Genomic DNA, 17,889 nt, shown 5'->3' with positions numbered 1-17,889 from the left:
GTTACAGCTTGTAATAGATTGGTTATTAATTTGATTACTGTAACCATTCAGCAACAACTATTTAAATAAATACATGTTGCCAAGTTTCCTTAGGGTCTCTTGGATGTTCAGGACAAATTTCAACCCGAACCAGTGAAAAATAAGTGATTGCTGAGGTTTTAGAATACACATACAAAGAATCACTAAAATGTTGAGGACCACACTTCAAAAATTAGGAACCTACAAAGCAGGCTATTTGGAGTACAGCTAAAAGGATTTACAAGGTGCTATGAATTTAATAGAAGTTTCAACATGATTTTTTTCAAGGAAAATCCATGACATGAACTCGGAAAAGTTCTGGATTTTGGGTGAGTTGGCATGGAATGACCCATAAGTGGAAATCAATGTTTGTGTGTTATTGCTCTTCACTGTTTCACTGATACCTGAAGATAACAACTGATTTATTGTCAATATAAAAATATCTTTTTTATTCCTTGCTAGAAGTATAAATTCTGAATCACAGCAGCATGTATAATACTGATATCAGCAGAATAAAAAAATCACCAAAAACAACTTACAGTAAGCTCACTTAGCTAAACTCTAAAGTGGCCTGATCCACTTACCATCTGCTGTTTGCAGACTGCTTCTTTAACAAGAGACACAATCACTTAAAGCCCACACGGTACAATTAAAAGCATGTGGCAAGACTCAGGAGGCTGTTTTCATAAGTCTGGCTTTCTCTTCATCTTCTTCTTGGGCTCTGGGGTTGAGTTGCCTGTAACCTCCCACTCAGACAAGTAACCCTGCTGGCGAAGGAGGAGGAGCTAACAGAAGGGATCACACTCATCCTTGTCATCCTTCATCCCTGTTAACCGCAGGCGAGCAAAGTCTTCAAACACAAAGTCATCAACCTGGGAGGGAGTACTGAGAGAGAGAAAGAATTTCATCAGCTACCTGGATTAAAATCAACGTATCACACCACAGCTCTTTAAGCAATTTGACAGAATTATGAAATACTTTTTATGGGACAAGAAGAGACCAAGGACTAATATCAAGAAAATGTGGTCACCAAGGGACATAGGAGGAATGGCTCTACCCAATGTTAGACTATATAATCTATGGTTTGAAATGTCCAGATTGACTAAGCATTGGGAGGGAACTGACCCGGAGCTGAGCTGGATCAAAATTGCGCGGGAACTGGTAAGCCCCTACAAACCTTTGGATGTTCTCTCACATGGTTCAACTACTAATGGACATGATTATTCTTCAAACCCAGTATTGGCTCATTCTAAGGCCGTATGGAGAGAAGTACACAGGATGTGTGGTGTGTCACACTTAAGACAATCATATGCCTCTATATGGCACAACCCTGCCATACAGATTGGGAAGAAGACTGTTTACTGGAATCAATGGCTTATGAAAGGTATATGTAACATAAATGATCTATATTCTGATGGAGCGTTTATTTCCTTTTCTGAACTTAAGAAAGAATATGATTTGGAAAGTAAAGGTAATTTTTGGAAGTTCTTACCAATCCGGGACAGTATAACTAAGGGTCAATTCATTCAAGACAATAATCCAGTGATGGAATTTCTGGAACTACCTGGTATAGCACGCAGGGCAGCTGTGTTTTACAAGATCTTTAATGGGTTACAGAAAAATATATGTAAAAATCTGAGATTTGTCTGGCAGAAAGGCCTAGGATGTGAGCTGAACGATGAAATCTGGCTAAGAATATTAGCAAATACTGGGAAATATATAAAGGAGGCTAAAGGGAAATTTACTCAGTACAGATTAATACATAGGTTTTATTTTACCCCATCTAAACTTCACAGAATGGGCTTGTTGGCTAATAACTTATGCTGGAAATGTCAGGAAGAGACAGGAACATTCATACATGCTATTTTGGAATGTGCTATTTTGGAATGTAAATGTATTAACCCATCCAGGGGATCAAACAGAATTGCCCAGTATATCAAAGTATGACCTTGCATTGATAAAGATAGGGGTTGTTACAGCTGCCCTAATAATTCTCAGGGTTTGGAAAAGTACATCCTTTCCACATCTTAAAAAATGGATGGAATTAATGTTGGAGGCTGTATCATATGAACACGTTAGCTAGAATCAATGATGATGTGGATAACTTCAGGAGGTCATGGGACCGCTTTCTCACTTGTAATGCTGTTATGACACTGATGATTTGACTGACTGCATTGATGTCAATATAATTGTTGAATGTTTATATTGGTTGTTTTAAATATGAAAATTTACCATGGGCCGAACTAAAAGGAACACTGTCTGTTTATATGTTTAAACAAATAAATAAAAACTTAAATAACAAACAAAAAAAACAACGTATCACTACAGAAGTGAAGGTAAATAGGTTTCAGTAAAGATGTGCTACGCAGGATCTGTTTATGTTAAAAGGTCCCACAGTTTACAAAAACTGTAACACAAAGTTCTATATCAGCACTTTTTCCATTTTTATTTTTGGCTGGTGCCCAGGGTCGGCGCTACAACTGTAGCTGACTGTGACTAAGTAGCTGAATGATGAAGTTACAAGATTGGTGCGGCCAGCAGTGTTTCTCAATTGGCTGTTGCTCTTACAAACTAAATCGGCGAAATCTGTTGTCTATTACCTCATCATAGGTTGTTTCAGCAAACAGTTTTTTATTACATCGTCAGAACATGAATGTATTATAGTCCTGGATATGGCAGAGCCACTCAGCCTTGCTTCCAATTTTGCCCAGTGGACACTCGTGGTATTGCAGTGAAAAATTACCATGCAGCCCAAAAATCATTTTCCCCAGAGTGCACGATTATAAAAGTCTGTAACTGCAGACAAGTTCAATTATGACAATTATGACTTTCTATTATGTTTTCTTAAGTCATAGAAATGCTTTAATGGTATAACTTTCCTCGAGTTAGAAAAGCTATTTAATGTGAGTGCTTTACAGCATTTTGGAGGCTGAAGTGCTCTGGTTGCTGTGGTAGAGAATATCCAGGGAATTAATTAATTCATATTTTGCAAGTACTTAATTTCAAAGATAGTTTGTGTTATCAACAAATGTGGAATGTAAAACGTGGGCAAGAGGACAGAGCAAGGCCAGTTATACGGATGTAACAAGGTTACATGAGGTTACACAAGAAATTGTAATCCGGGGTGGTCGAAATCTGTCTGGCAATGGCAAAGTGTCCATACCAAGCACCATACCGAGTGTCCATACCAAGCACCATACTAAGTGTCCATGCCAAGCACCATACCGAGTGTCCATGCCAAGCACCATACCGAGTGTCCATACCAAGCACCATACTAAGTGTCCATAGTATGGTGAATTCAATTTCTCGAATTGGAACCCTCTTGATCCACAACTTAACATCTTGTTCCCCAATATCTACATATTGTATATAGTGGTGCGTATTTGAACTGGTAAACCGTTAGTAACTGTTTACACTGTAACTCTGGAGTAATGTCTGAATGAGAAATTAAAGGTACCTTGTGAAGTTTTTTTGTAGACAAACTTACATTGAGTGTCACTTACCAAGACACATTATATGATTCTTTAGGTCTGAGAAACATATTGAATAAATGTTCTTTCTCATAAAACACTTGCAAAGCTAATTCTTAAAATATTTTAAACACTGCAACATTCACAGTCATGTTTTCTGGCATGCAGTCCTCTTCCCTGATTTTGCTTCTTGAATGAATATAGCATGAAACCACTGGTACATCACATTGCCCACATGCTTGTGTCAGTGCAGATTTGTTGTGGGATCCAAACAAAGCAGGAGCATGAAAACATTGCCCCAAATACATTTTACATTTTATTTTTGATTCAAGAAATATTTTCCCTTTGCAACAAGAACACATCTGTATTAGCTTAGGCTCAAACCTTATATATCCATACATGCTATCTATTATTCATCTCTGTGTTTCATTTTGAATACTGGGTTACTCGTCACTGTAATTTATACATGTCAATTGGATGGAGCTCACTGAAAAAGAAGATTTATGTTGGTAGTTCCAACTTACATTTGGCTTAACTCGTTGTAGAACATAACCTTTGATAAAAAAAATAGCCTTATCTGGTTCCATCTCTCCATCTCTAATTCAGTTACATATGACATTTCTCTAATCCAAACCCTTTGTTGTGTCACTAAATTACGTTACTGAATGATCAAAGGACTCAAGTCACATCCAGGAGTCTGGGAATAAAAATATGGTAAATAAATGGCTTAGAGAAATATAACCTTTCTTTTCACACTATCCTTCATTTCTTTCCACTACTTGTACTGTTGACAACATATAGAACGGTTGACTTGAATACAGACTTATAATGTCTTGTTTTTTACGATACTGTACACACAACTACTTTCTTTTAACATGCTATGGTACGTTGCACTCTGAACATTCACAATTTCTACTCTACTTTTTTAACCATTCTTAATTTTTTTGTTGCTGTCCATGTCCCTAGCTGTATGTCTGTTCAGAGTAGTACACTGAAAACAAAATAAGATCAATCAAGTCAAATTCCTTGTATGTGTGCACACACTTGGCCAATAAAGACAATTCTGATTCTGATTCTGATACACACATACTTACTTCATGTCAAACTCTATGAGGTTTGCAGCCACAGGAACATCAGTCTCTGGAGCAACTACAAAACAAGAACATGTAATTAAATTACACTCGCAGCTCACACAGGTCCACTGCTAACTTTTCTGAGGTGTGTGTCCTACTTGACTGTGATTGGGAGCTGGGCTGGTGTGTTGGTTTGGGATGCATCAGGATAAAAGGAAGTTCCACTGCTACATCCCTACACACACACAAACACACACACACACACACACACAAAAGATATGCAATTAACTAGGCTATCTGAATATCCTTATTAAGATATTAAGAGAAAAACAGAGAAAAAAAGTACAAAGAGAACTCCACTGATCACCATCTTTTTTACACTACATGTCTCTTCCTCATCAAAACCTGGTGCCTGCATTCTTCAGTCCCAACTGACACTGACTCAACTGACGACAATTGAGGGTATCTATCAGACTGCACACAGCTCCCTCTGGAGACAACTTTATACAGTTTTATTCACATATGTAGTAGTACCCCCAAACTCTTTTGATTTTGCACGTCAAAGTGTGTTACAGGAGCTCATTTTTAATTATGTAGGTTTAACTCCTTTAAAATAGGTGCCTTATATTGGTCACAGAGGAGGATTTGAAAGATTTAAGGCCCTCATGTACATGTACATAATGTGCGATTTTACGATGTCGTTTAAAAATATATCACGGTCAGTGGGGGAAATGGAGGGAAACACAGGGGGTTCAGCCGGTCCAGGAGCAATAGTTGGGGGTGTGGGTGCTGTCTATATTTTGATGTTCATGTATTTTGCTACTCTCAATGTGTGATGTGCGAGTGGCGGGGCAGTTCGCACAGCCTGCATGCAGACAAAGACAGAGACCCTGCCCTGATCACAATGAGCTCTGCAGTCTGGTTAATCTTAACGTGAGTCAATGTGGACAATGCTCAATGCCACAAAAGTCAGAAACACGAGCAATCTTTCCAAACATCGAGTGAGAGTGCATTATATACATACAACCGGAGGCATGCACAGACTGCCAACTTATAATTCATGTTTGGTTTCCTCATCCAGCTCAGGTATGTTATGGAATTAACCACACGATTATGGGTCATGATTAAAAGTAACTATTAGCCTGCTCTCTATATATAAATATGGGTGCATTCATAAATTCAGACAGAAATGGTTCTTCATAAAATCACAGTTCAGAGTTTATGCATCTGGTCCCTGATAAACCTCAGCCCCCCATGTTTCTGCAGATGGTGACTTCTTTGGAATACATCTTTTATTATATCTTTACATAGAAAGAGAGAGTAAAAAACTGTTGCTGTGAAAAGCTGGAGTATGTTCCCCTACCCTCCAAGAGACACCACCAGTTTGACTTTGACTCTGTAGGAAACCAGGATGCCCATCATCTCCTTGTTGGTTCCTTCTTTTACTCTGCAATACACACAGGTCATATGCAAACAGGTATGAGAGAAGTTCATCAGTGTACATATCCAGGAGTGTGTGCGCTTGTTCGCATAAACAGTAAGTCCTTTTCTGACAGATGTATATAATGTGTGTACATGGTGCTGGAGGCCAGATTGGTGTCTTCATGCTTTAGCCTTCCATCCAGGGCCAGACCTCTCTTTTCCCTGTTGGTGCCCAGAACTGGGGTCAGAGTGTAGACATGGCAGGAGGTGGAGCTGGGAGAAACGTGGTCACTGAGGTTGGGGGTGGAGGTAGAGGTCAGGGAGAGAGGATCAAAACAGGAAGAGAAAATGAGGAAGTTAAAGAGTGATCCATCTGTTCTTTCACATTCCCCCAGATGCATATAAAAACATGCATACAGAATTATTTCCTAGGTCTAAACATGTTTATAGATGTATGTACTGTATATAAATTATCTTATATTTTATCCTACTCTAGAATGATATGTTCTATGTGTGTAGCATGAAAGTGCTACAACTTGATACCTTGAATGAAGCATAAGTGAAAAGGAGGATACAATTACAGAAGAGGAACTTACTCTGCTTCAACCTGGGCAACCGGACACTTATACTGAGCCGTGGAGAACAGACAGATATCAGCATACTGACGAACTGAGAGAAGGAGTGGAGAATCACATGAGTTATTCCTTTAGGTCAGCTCTGAATCTCTGAGGTAAGAACAGTGGCTGTAAATAACATTTGGCATTGAAAAAAACCTGAACTGAAAAAGGAAACATTTATATGTGAAAAAGTCACACTGGCATTGGAAAAACTGCTGGTGCTTCTCAGTAAACCTAGCATGGGCAATATGGTATAGAAAATGTAGGAAATAATTGCTGAAATACATTGCTGAAAGTTTTGGCTGCTCCAATCACCCATACCATAACTACATGAATAGACATGCATCAGAATATGACACAATTTAACTGTGTGAAAGCCATTGCTGTATTCTAATTCAATTGACTCTTAATTGGCTCTTATGAGTTCACAAAAAAAAAAGAGGTTCCTGGAAGCAAAAGAGGTTTGACGACTACAGCTTGTGTAACAACGTGTACCCTGTCCTGCCATCTCCTGCCCAACCCTTTTAACACGGATGTCTCTGTGGCTCTGTCTCTACCTCCACTGCCAGTTTAATGGCAGAACAACATTCTAATCCATTTCCTCCATTCCATGTTCATACATTTTACATAGAAAGGCACAGTGGAATAACAGTGCAGCATTCCTCCCTTGAACAGGCTGTGTAAAAGTGGTTAATCTGTAAGGACAGGCGCAGTTACCAGATATCTTCACCCTCTTGACAGTCTTGGTGGAGTTGTTGGTGACCTGGACATTGACACTTATGGGCTCACCATGGTAGTATAGCTAGAGAGAGACAGTGACTTAGCAGCATGTAGATCCCAGTCATCATATATATAGATAGCATATCAAAGTGTGTGACTGTTACCTCCTTATCCAGTGAGGCCTCTAGGTGCAGAGATCTGTCAGACATCAGGAAACTGCGGCTGGTTTCCACCATTGGCTGTGGACCTTGCTTCTCTGGGGCATACTGAACCTTCCTGATCACCAGATGCACAGAGTTCCTACATACACAGCAGGTTAGGTTCATATAAATGTACATTTATGGAAATAACATATCTACACCTTCCACAAGCCAACAAAACAGTTACCAGTGACAGTGACTGCAGTACAGAGAGAACTGTGTATTCTAAACTGGTATACAACATATTAACTGGTTTAAAAGAATATGTCTAGTCTAGTTTTTAAGAAAACCACACTGTATATCTAGGAGCATGAGTTGAGTTGAAGTCTGAAGGTGTTTGCATGTGTTGAACCTTTGGTGGATCTTCTCCTCCACAGTCTTGGCACAGAATGCTTGAAGCTCATAGTCCACACCACATGCCTTCCCAGTGTCCTCTGCGCCTGGCTGAAGGGTCACTGAACAAGGCAGATTCTGGGGAATCTAACGCACCCAAACATAAAAACAAAGTAGAATCTAAGGTCTTAATTGTCATTTACACAACAATTACAGGCAAAGCAGTGGTTGGCAGTTAAACTGTGAGATCTTGAAACAGTGCTCTTAAAAATATGAAAAACACATTTCTCAAAAGGATTCATTTCTCAAATGAATCCTTTTGAGAAATATGCACAAGTCAGCCCTGAATATTACTCATGGGCAGCTTTCCTGGGCCTTTTCCACCTTGTCAGCTGGTAAGTTGTTCTCAAATCATGCAGAAGAAGAAGGTGAATGTGTTCAGTCATCTGGGAGAGATGTAGACTTTATCTCAGCAAGATGCAGCCAATGCTAATGTTATTCCTGAAACACATACGTGGTGCCATAGTGCTAAAGTACTGCCAGAGGGCTGAGTGATTGGCTGGACCAGAGCTGAATGGTCTGCATCATCCATGGACTGAATGAAATGAAGGAGATGTGAGGGCTCTATCCAGAGCCAAAAAAGCTGCCTTTTGTTCAGGTGACAAGGAAGCATACAAAACCATGAGAGCAGGACTGAAAGCTGGTATCATGGAAGCACAGACGAAACATCAGCAGAGACTGGAGAGAGGCCTCAACACCATCAGCACTAAAAATATGTGGCAGGAAATTCAATCCGGAGGCGCAGATCAGGGGTGTGCGGTCTGATTGTGTTCACAGTCTGACAGCTAAACAGATCCTTCACTCATCAAATAAAAGAGAAATGTCCCACAAAGCAACGTTACAGGACCAAACAACAGTAATGTGGTAACGGGTAGTGTCTTTGGCAACTCATATGAGGAAAAAAATACCGCAGTTATACCTGGAAAAGTGTCTGTCATCCTGTCTGTCCTACTGACTCTTCGTCACATTTCTGCCCCGGCAGCAGAGCCAGATGGCTCCCACAGTTGAATGGCCATGATTATGTTATGCAATTCAGAGCAAATAACTTTAACTCACATGTCTTTGTGTGTTGTTGTAGTAACTGTCTCTGGGAACTTGTATCGAAAAAAAATTCTTGCGACGGTCAGCCCTCCTGACCGAGGCTTCAGTGAACTTTCCCCCAGACAACAGCATCCTTCCCCGCGAGTGAAAGCCAGACAGCATCTGCTGTTTACGGATGGTGGTTATGTAATTATGTAATTATGTCATTTAGAGTGAAAAACATAACTTTGACACTTTCCAGGATGCATGGTGGGTCAGGATCTCAATCACGACACATTATAACAGCATCCATATGATCACAAACAGTCATGATGTGCACCGTCACACCGGCGCTCCTTGGTTTAGTGTGAACAAACAAGGGCAGAGAAAAGGCGAGCCTTCGCTGCAGCAATAATGCAGAGTCTCTGTGTGAAAAGGGCTTACATGACTACCTCCTGTGGCACTCACTGCCATTCTGTGTGCTTTGAGAAAGTAGTTCTCCAGCACATCAAAGGCACCATTCCTGCCAGCCTGGACTCTCACCAGTGTCCATTCAGAACCAAGATACACAGAGGATGCCATATCCACTGCCCACCAGTCAGTCTTCACACACCTTGATAATAACAACAGCTACATCAGGATGCTGTTTGTTGAATCCAGCTCAGGCTTTATCACAATCTCCCCCATGAAACTAATTGGACAACTTGACACTATGAACTTAAGTACAACACTCTGCAATTACATAATGGACTTCCTCACAAACAGACCCCAGAGAGGTCAGATTGGCAGTCAAACCTCCTCCACTCCACAGTGTTGAACACCGGAGCCCCCCAGCGCTGTGTGCCCAACCCCCTCCTGTTCAGACTGTACACCCACGACTGCAATCCCAGACATGGAGAGAACTCTATTGTGAAGTATGCAGATGACACCACCATCATTGGCCACAATACAAACGACCATTCACAATTCACTTTTTTTTGTCATCTGTGCAAACTCTAACCAGAGCAACACCATGTCTTCCTGAATAAGTCTAATTGGCTGTAACATCAGTTTACAGTAGATTAGTTTTAATGGTCATGATGACATAAAGGGCGAGGTCTGCTGGTCTAAGGTTACTAAGGTCTTACAGTGAAGTTGATGGGGTAGGCATGCTGACCCAGCTTCTTCAGCAGCCTCTCCTGCAGATGAGTAAGAGGCTTCTTTTCTTCCTGCAGAGGAGGGAAGACCTGGACGGTGCTGACGTACAGATCCTTACGGAAGGAAAGGCCCAATACATCCAGGTCCTCCCGACCGTAATAAAATGCACAAGTAAGAGTTACAAACACTGCGGATGGAAGAAAACATTGATTAGATTGTCAATTGATAGTTCAGTCATCAAATATGACAGACTGTTACTGTAGTTCATCTACTTACTTTATAACCACAAGGTTTTTTTTACCTTTTCGATCTTTCAGATACTCTGGGTCTACAAGAAGCACTCCATCTAGAGAACACACACACACGCACACACACACACACACAGATTTTCTGCTATGTGTATAATACTTGCACAGTTAAGAGGCTGCATTTCTAAACCAAACACATCACTGAGGAGCTGACAGAGCCTGGGTTTGGACCAACAGTGCGATTCATTTTATGATTGTGTTCTGACCCCGGAGGCCATATGAACATTTTTATGTACGTTCTTTAATTTCCTCTGATGTAGTCCCTCTGTCTTGCCATGTGAGTAGGTTGTCTGAGGGAGCTGATTGGTTCCTGCCTCGAAGCCAGACTGCCAGCATGTCTGTTTGTGTTTAGATGTGTTTTTACACAAAACCTTTAAAATATGTTGTGCCGGGGTTCCCCCCTTGGCCCTGGTTGTAACAAGTGCATTGTAAAGGTCATGCCACTGTTGTCAATCGCTGTCTGGATTAAACATTCATGCTCCTCAACGATTCAAGCATCTTTAAAGGGCTTCTAACTCCGATTTGTGTAGCAAGTATTCTTAATGATGATGGTTAACTGTAGAGTCTCTTGTCTTTATGTTGATCTCATACACTCCTCTTTTGTTTTCTGAGGATTCCATCTTTACAATATATCAGGGTTTTGTTTTTTGGACTCAACAGCATTGTTTATTTCTATCTCACCTTTCTGTCAATGCCTTTTACTCTTGTTCTTGTTCAATACTACTGTTATGCCCACTATCTGCATTACCTGTCTTGTTCTGCTTCACTTGGCCTTGTGTATTTCTCATGTGGTAAAGCCATAAGCTGGGTTACACTGAAGTGTTGTAGACTTTATGCTAGTTTGATGTGAATGTAGGTTTGTAAGATAGATCTTTCCATTTGTACTGTAATTGGTGCATGACATTCAGCCCAAATGATTGGTGCCTAATTTAGATTACATTTCAAAACTTCACTTTAAGTCACCTTGACAGTTAGAACAGGAAATACCTACTGATACTGCAAAAAAAACTTCAAATATAAAATATTTAAGATAAAATATCCCTACAAATGCATCACATGTACAGAATAGGATAACGGCCACTTTAAAAAATAAGTTCTGCGTTTAAAGTCTTTTGAGTTTTTACAGTGGCCCTGATCCTCTTCTGTACAAATACAAAGGGGAAGTGATTAAAGGAGTTTAAAAAGATTGTGAAAATGTAGCAGAGGACATAACAGATATCTATCTGGTTCAGGTTTGAGCTCACTGAGGTCATGTCATATGTCTTTTTTCTGGGAAATTGGGTCATTTAGCAATCTGGAAGAAACTTCTTAAAGTAATCCAAATTAAATAATAATAATAATAACAATAATCATAATCATAATAATAATCATAATAATGCATCATGTGAATTGTATATGCTGCATTCAGTATTTTAAACTCAATATATTTAAATGTGACTACAAGTTAAAAAAAATCAGTATTCCACCACCAAAATGTTATTATAGATGTTTAGTGTGGAAAGGTCTGTTACAGTAAACAGCATTTAGAAATCCATGTTTCAGAGTTAACTGAATAAATACAATATGGGACTCATGACCTCAGTCCTTCTAAAACTCTAGGACTGAAACACTGCACTGAATTTTGTGTGTGTGTTTGTGTGTGTGTGTTTGTGCGTGCGCAGATGTGTTTGTGTTTATACTTACCTACTGGATCTACATAGTTTAAGTGATCAACAAAGTCTCGCTTCCCCAGATAAACTGTGAGCTGTTGAAAGGAGACAGGCAGAAAGAATGGATGTATAATGGAGTGACTATGCTAATCCACAACAGGAGACCTGGGTGGAGGAAGGAATAATGATATAAACCCCTCCTTACACACACACACACACACACACACACACACACACACACATACACACACACACACACACACACACACACACACACACACACACACACACAAGCACATATCCTACCTTGCAGTTGGGGCTGGACTTCTTAAAGACTCTGTGAAAGAGGGAGAGAGCATCTCTTGTTAACAGAGAGTGTATGTGAAACTGGGATTCTTTCATTATTGCCATCGTATTATTGACCCCAGCTGAAGCAGGCTACTGAAATCTGGCAGTTCACGACCTGTTAGATCGGAAATGTACTCTTAGCTACACAAATTCAATGCAGTATTACGGTAAAAGAGTAAAATAAAAAATAAAAAAATGTTCCCCAATATTATTCAAGCAATGTAAGCAACACCTGTAGTTTAAAAAATAGAAGGTCTGAGCAATGTACTGTAGCATGCAACAACAGGATTCCAGCTTTGATTCCAGCTTGTTTGGTCTTTCAGATCTCACATTAGTCTCTTGTCACCAGGGGGGCTGTAACACCACTTTAAAGATTTCCCCTTTGTAAGCTCGGCTTGTCGTCTACATTGACATTACATTAATGAGCCCAGCCTGTGACTTATTTATATAATTGCAAGCATTTATCTATTCATCCATTTTCCATCTTTGAGTGGAAGCTTATATCAACTTATCATAGAATCTGCCATCAATATCTGCATATATGTTTACCAATTAGTAAAAAGAAAACACATGTTTGCGGTACTGTCGTGACCCTGTGTCTGCCTAGCCTGCAGTCTCTCAGCCCTGCTTCCATGCCTTGGACATCCTGCTCTTTCTAGCTTCCAGCCAAAGTCTTCAGTGGACAGGGCAGTTTGGCCAATAGTTGGTCATTTTAATCGCCACCTTTCTGCAGTAAGATGTAAAATGTGCAGATTTCCAGACCTGATGGATAACTCCAGTAGAAATGGAGAGATTAAATGGATATGTAATTTGTTCAGCAATACACGGGGCACAGTGCTTTAAAAGATATATGGGTCTAGTTTATCTTTGCCGGTTGGTTTCTGCAATCAATAGCTTGAAGTGCATCCTTAGCAACAGAGGAAGTGAATGCCTAAGAGGTACAGTTTAAGGAAGGCATCAAAAGTGGAGCTACATCATATCAAACTGATATCCAGCAGCAGCAGCAGCAGAATGTGTGATGAAAGCATCTCTGATGTCATATTTGGAACATTCCACTTTGCCTTGTGGGGTTTGGGACCTTTTAGTTTACATTTTAAAATATATGATAAAAGCAAAAAATAGGAGTACACATAAACACAAATAGAATCATATTCATTCAGAGGTTTCAGAAACAAATCCATAATGTTTCAAAAGTTTATTACTTTTTTGTTGATTGATAGACTGAGTGGTTTAAGTAGAGAAACAGTTCTTTTAGAAAAAACGCCAGATCTTAGGTTTTGATTAAGAAAACTTTGATTAATACAAACAAAATGTATATATTTAAAATAATTAAATTAATCAGATATTCAAGAGTGCTATCATCTGGATTATCATTGTTTTTTATGTTTTCCTTATAACCCATGGTAACCCCAGATTTAACGTTACAACACTATGACCTGGAGGTATTTCCCTCTGGCAAAGTCTGCAGAAATGCGGATTTACAGATAGTGGGCATAAAGGGCTCAAAGTCTGTGAGGCGGCCCTCATGAGTTGACAGTGCCCTTGTGGACATATCAGGAACTGCCTCAAAGTCTGTGAGTCTGAATGTGTGGGCATTGGGACTGGGCCTCTCGCTCAAAAAGCAAGTGAATACGCGTATTTCCAGAAAAGGTTAAACCCCTTTAACAATATAGTAACTTCCTCCAGTGTCTAAATCTTGGAAAATTTGAAGTTTTTGATCCTTGAGGTACACACAAAATACACAGATGAGTATGTGAACAATGTCACTCAAATCAGGACTACACGTTCTTAAAATCAAGTATGTTAGCAGTTGAAGTCTATAAATCTTGTCTACTATTGTCAAGTCAAGTCAATTTTATTCATAAAGTGCCAAATAACAAAAAAGGTTATCTCGTGACACTTTTCAATTGGAGCAGGTCCATACTCAAGGTTTTTATTTATTTATTTATTCATTCATTTATTTACAGAGACTCGACATTCCCCAATGAGCAAGCACTGGAGTAGTAGTTTTACTCTTATAATTAGTATTGCACTAAGGTTTAGCTTTACATTTTACAGAGAATTTACTTTACAGAGAAAATCCAATTAGATCTTGTCAAGTTTCTTTCCATTCAGCTAACACACCATGGGAGATGGGTGGTGTGGACTTAGAAATATTCTTTGCTCTTGTCTCACACACAGTGAGCATTAATAGCTTAATTAACTACAATCAATTACAATCTCTATAATTTGGTTATTATGGAGAACTGCTAATAATCGGGGTACGACTGAGACTAAAAGTTGGTCATAAGCAAAGCAGCAAGAGAAGAACAGAGTCACCGAAGCTAAACAGGAAGAGGCTGAAGTGTATTCCAGGAAATGTGGCCAGTGCATTCCAGTAATGTGTACGCCAGGAATTATTCTGTTGCCATTGTGATCAATCTGCTAACCTTCGGATTCTGTGTGTGTGACCACAACAGCACACAACTTCATTGTAGAGAAAGGTTGTTGGAAATGCACTGGTCTACAAGCAGAGATGCTGTCAAGTCAGCTTTACCAAGTTTATGCACACCACAGCAGTTTTAGGAACCTTAGCATGTCCCTGTGCAGGAATGTGCTGTCTTTTACATTCTGAGGAAAGAAAACATGGCCAAAGAACAGAACTCACATCCTGATTATCAACAAAAATGTCCTTTTACTTCCTTAACACAGGACATGTGAACCCCTTCCTGTCAATCCCATATCCATTAAGGGCAAAAAAACATCTAATCTTCATAAAACGTTACAGTGTAAAATTATTTCACAGTACAGTTTCACAAAACTAACAGCTGTAGAGTGCTGCTCCAGTCACAGTTGGAATTCAAGACTTTTGCAAGCAAGTTTAATGTTCAGACAGTAATTTACATAAACAGTTCTGATTGGGCAGTTCATTTTCCATGCAATGTATTTCCAAGTATCATTATTCTTCTCTAAGTCCTAGTAGTTAATTTGTATAGCATTAGGAAGCCCCTGGCTGTGAAGATGACAACTTTGACCACGTGGAGTTGAAACCAATGTTGCATTTACAAAAATTTTTTCTGCCAACCTTAACAAGTCCATTTCTGAACTTGGATCTTCAGACAAAACATAATCCCTGGACTTTATTTCTAATGGCAAGAATGAGAAGCATTGAGTATTCATCTAGTGCAATCCTCAATACAAATCAACTATTATCAATGTGCTCAAGATTTCCATGTAATTTATGTGTGATTTATGTTGTCTGCTTTAAAAACAACTTAAACAATAGTCAGGTACCCATATAAACATTGAATCAGGTTGTGCCTGCTGTAGTTATTACACCTGTTCATACTGGTGATTAAAAGATCCCTCGCACTTTCAATGTAAGTGATGGAGGACAACATCTACAAACATCATCGTATGCATCTTGTCCGCAGAGTAAGTCACAAAAAGGGGAATTATGTACAAAACAGACTAACTTTACAAGATATCTCCTTGATTTGTCTAACTTGGATGGCTGGTAGTGTTGAAGTAACCCGATGTGCCAGTGTGTTTGTTGCAGAGCCATCTGGGAATTGGAAACTGTTTGGAAAAGGGAAGGCATTTTGAAAATAATAATTAGGAGGTAATCGAACCATCTATCACTGTCTATCACGCTAACTTTAACCAACCAGATTAACATTAGAAGACTGCTACCAGTGGAGCCCGGTGGTAAATCAAACTCTTATACTCAGTGAAAACAGTGAAAACGTGTTTTCCAATGAGAAAAGCCTTCAGTTCCATTCTTTGCTCTTTTTTTAATAAAGAAATACTCTCCGATTCTGATAGAACTGATGCTATAGTATACACGCTCACTTCCATTGTTGAGCATGAGCATGCACAGAAGCTTTTATGCATTTATGCTCATCACGTTCTCATAATACTGACAAATTCTGTGACGAAGCAAGAAGTCAACAAGTGTTACCTGAAGAAAATGATTGGCAGGTTAACTGACAATGAAATAAGCTTTAGTTGCAGTCCTATCTTTTATCTGGACATGAAAACATGGACAAGTGAAAAGTAAAAGTGTGTGAATTTGAAAAATAATTTGACTCGGGTTCAGTCACCGGCATTTTAGCTAAAACTTTGCTTAGCTATGACGCTAATTATCATTCATTATCATTACCAGCAATGTACATATAACATTCAGGTAGCACGCTCATTAAATTGTTGCTGCTCGCTGACCGTTGTTTCGGTGAAACGACTCTTTAAAGCCCTGGGATTTTAATATTTATCTCTTTGGCGCCCCCTTGTGGCACTTTATAGGAAGACACCTCCAAAAACCTGTAAATAATCAACTACCATTACTTTTTGCCATTGTTCTTATAGCCTACTTGAGACTTTTGCATCACTACTTTTATACAAGATGTATGTCTGTCTTCCTCAAAAATAAGTCAGCCTCTACAAACTGAATGAGCTGAATGAGCTGCAGGAGAAGAGGAACCTGTCTCCTCATTCTGAATGTTACATGGAGCCCAGTGAAACTGAGTAAAAGCAGCTACACCGGCACAGTATTTGCTGCAATTTCGGGATTTCTTAAAAGAGCGACAACGTGTCAAACACCTGCAGAGTCTGACAAAGTTGAACTTGAATATGTAACTTGAATATCCTCCACGTCAGACACACACAGCGGTGCGGACTGTGGCTGCTCTCTGGGCTCTTGTGAAACCCCCACCAGCCTCCGTCTCACATGAGGAAGTTCCGTTTCTCTTTCGAGAAGTTGACAGTGTCGCTGCCTGCTCATCGCCTACATCGCAACACAACACTTTAAACTTGTCATTATTTTTGGCATTCCCTCTTTAATTCGGTAAAGTCTTCTATCAACTGAAAACTTACACTTCCAGTCTTCAAACTCCGCCGAGGAGAGCGACAGTCATGTGAATCTTGTTAAACGGTGTTTAATAGGTGTAGAAGGTCTATTTTATGTGTTTAGTCAAACAGATTTTTAAATAATACGGGTTCAAATAGTCTTGGACTGTTATCTTTTTCTCCTCACGAATTAACGGGACCTCGGCTCCGTCTTCTTTTCCCCTTTTCTGACAGCACATATGAAACAGCAGACTGATTCTCTTACCTGGTCCCCGCTTTGTCCCCCATGTCTTCAGTCCTGTGGAAACAGCGTTGCTAATATATGCAGGTCTGTTGTCTGTGCTGCTCCGCAGTATTACGCAGTGTCCTCTGGTGCTCCTGTTGCCCCAAGCTTTTGGGATCATTCAACCCTTTTCCGCAGTTTAGGGACAAAAACCACGCCTCCGCATTATAGCCTGCTGGACACCACAACCATCCAAACAACATGAGCAGACCTACAAATCACAAGGTTCACTGCATGTTACAGCATCTACTTGTACTGGCACCCAGTGTTGAAAGAAGGACTCAGAACCATTACTTAAGTAAAAGCACCGATAACACATTGTAAAACTATTCCCTAAAAAGTACTTAAGCTTCATGTCACCAGCAGAAAAAGTAGTGGTTGTCCAATAATGTCCCCTGTGACTATTA

General features: G+C 39.7%; 1 protein-coding gene across 1 annotated transcript; it reads right to left on the bottom strand.

The window, feature by feature from the left end:
* Nucleotides 1–439: 439 nt before the first annotated feature.
* arrb2b (arrestin, beta 2b) lies at nt 440–17,579 on the bottom strand. The gene is made up of 14 exons (XM_073475305.1): nt 17,465–17,579; nt 12,334–12,364; nt 12,062–12,122; nt 10,372–10,416; nt 10,061–10,257; nt 7,873–8,000; nt 7,485–7,620; nt 7,318–7,402; nt 6,580–6,652; nt 6,137–6,274; nt 5,925–6,008; nt 4,720–4,796; nt 4,583–4,637; nt 440–903 (listed from the first exon to the last, which is right to left on the bottom strand). Exons 1-14 carry the CDS (start codon nt 17,485–17,487, stop codon nt 804–806), a joined length of 1,233 nt encoding a protein of 410 aa, XP_073331406.1. The 5' UTR covers nt 17,488–17,579; the 3' UTR covers nt 440–803.
* Nucleotides 17,580–17,889: the final 310 nt, after the last annotated feature.

The sequence above is a fragment of the Pagrus major genome, chromosome 10 (assembly GCF_040436345.1).
Source record: "Pagrus major chromosome 10, Pma_NU_1.0".
NCBI lineage: Eukaryota > Metazoa > Chordata > Actinopteri > Spariformes > Sparidae > Pagrus > Pagrus major.
This window is presented reverse-complemented; position numbering and strand designations above follow the sequence as displayed.

What these genes read in the sequence shown, in the direction of transcription:
- arrb2b (XM_073475305.1), bottom strand. Translation starts at nt 17,487, where the DNA reads ATGGGGGACAAAGCGGGGACCAG. An exon ending in GTTGCCCAGGTTGAAGCAGA is followed by an intron (nt 6,275 to 6,579) that starts GTAAGTTCCTCT and finishes CCCCAACCTCAG; the next exon opens with TGACCACGTTTCTCCCAGCT. An exon ending in CAGCTCCCAATCACAGTCAA is followed by an intron (nt 4,638 to 4,719) that starts GTAGGACACACA and finishes CTTGTTTTGTAG; the next exon opens with TTGCTCCAGAGACTGATGTT.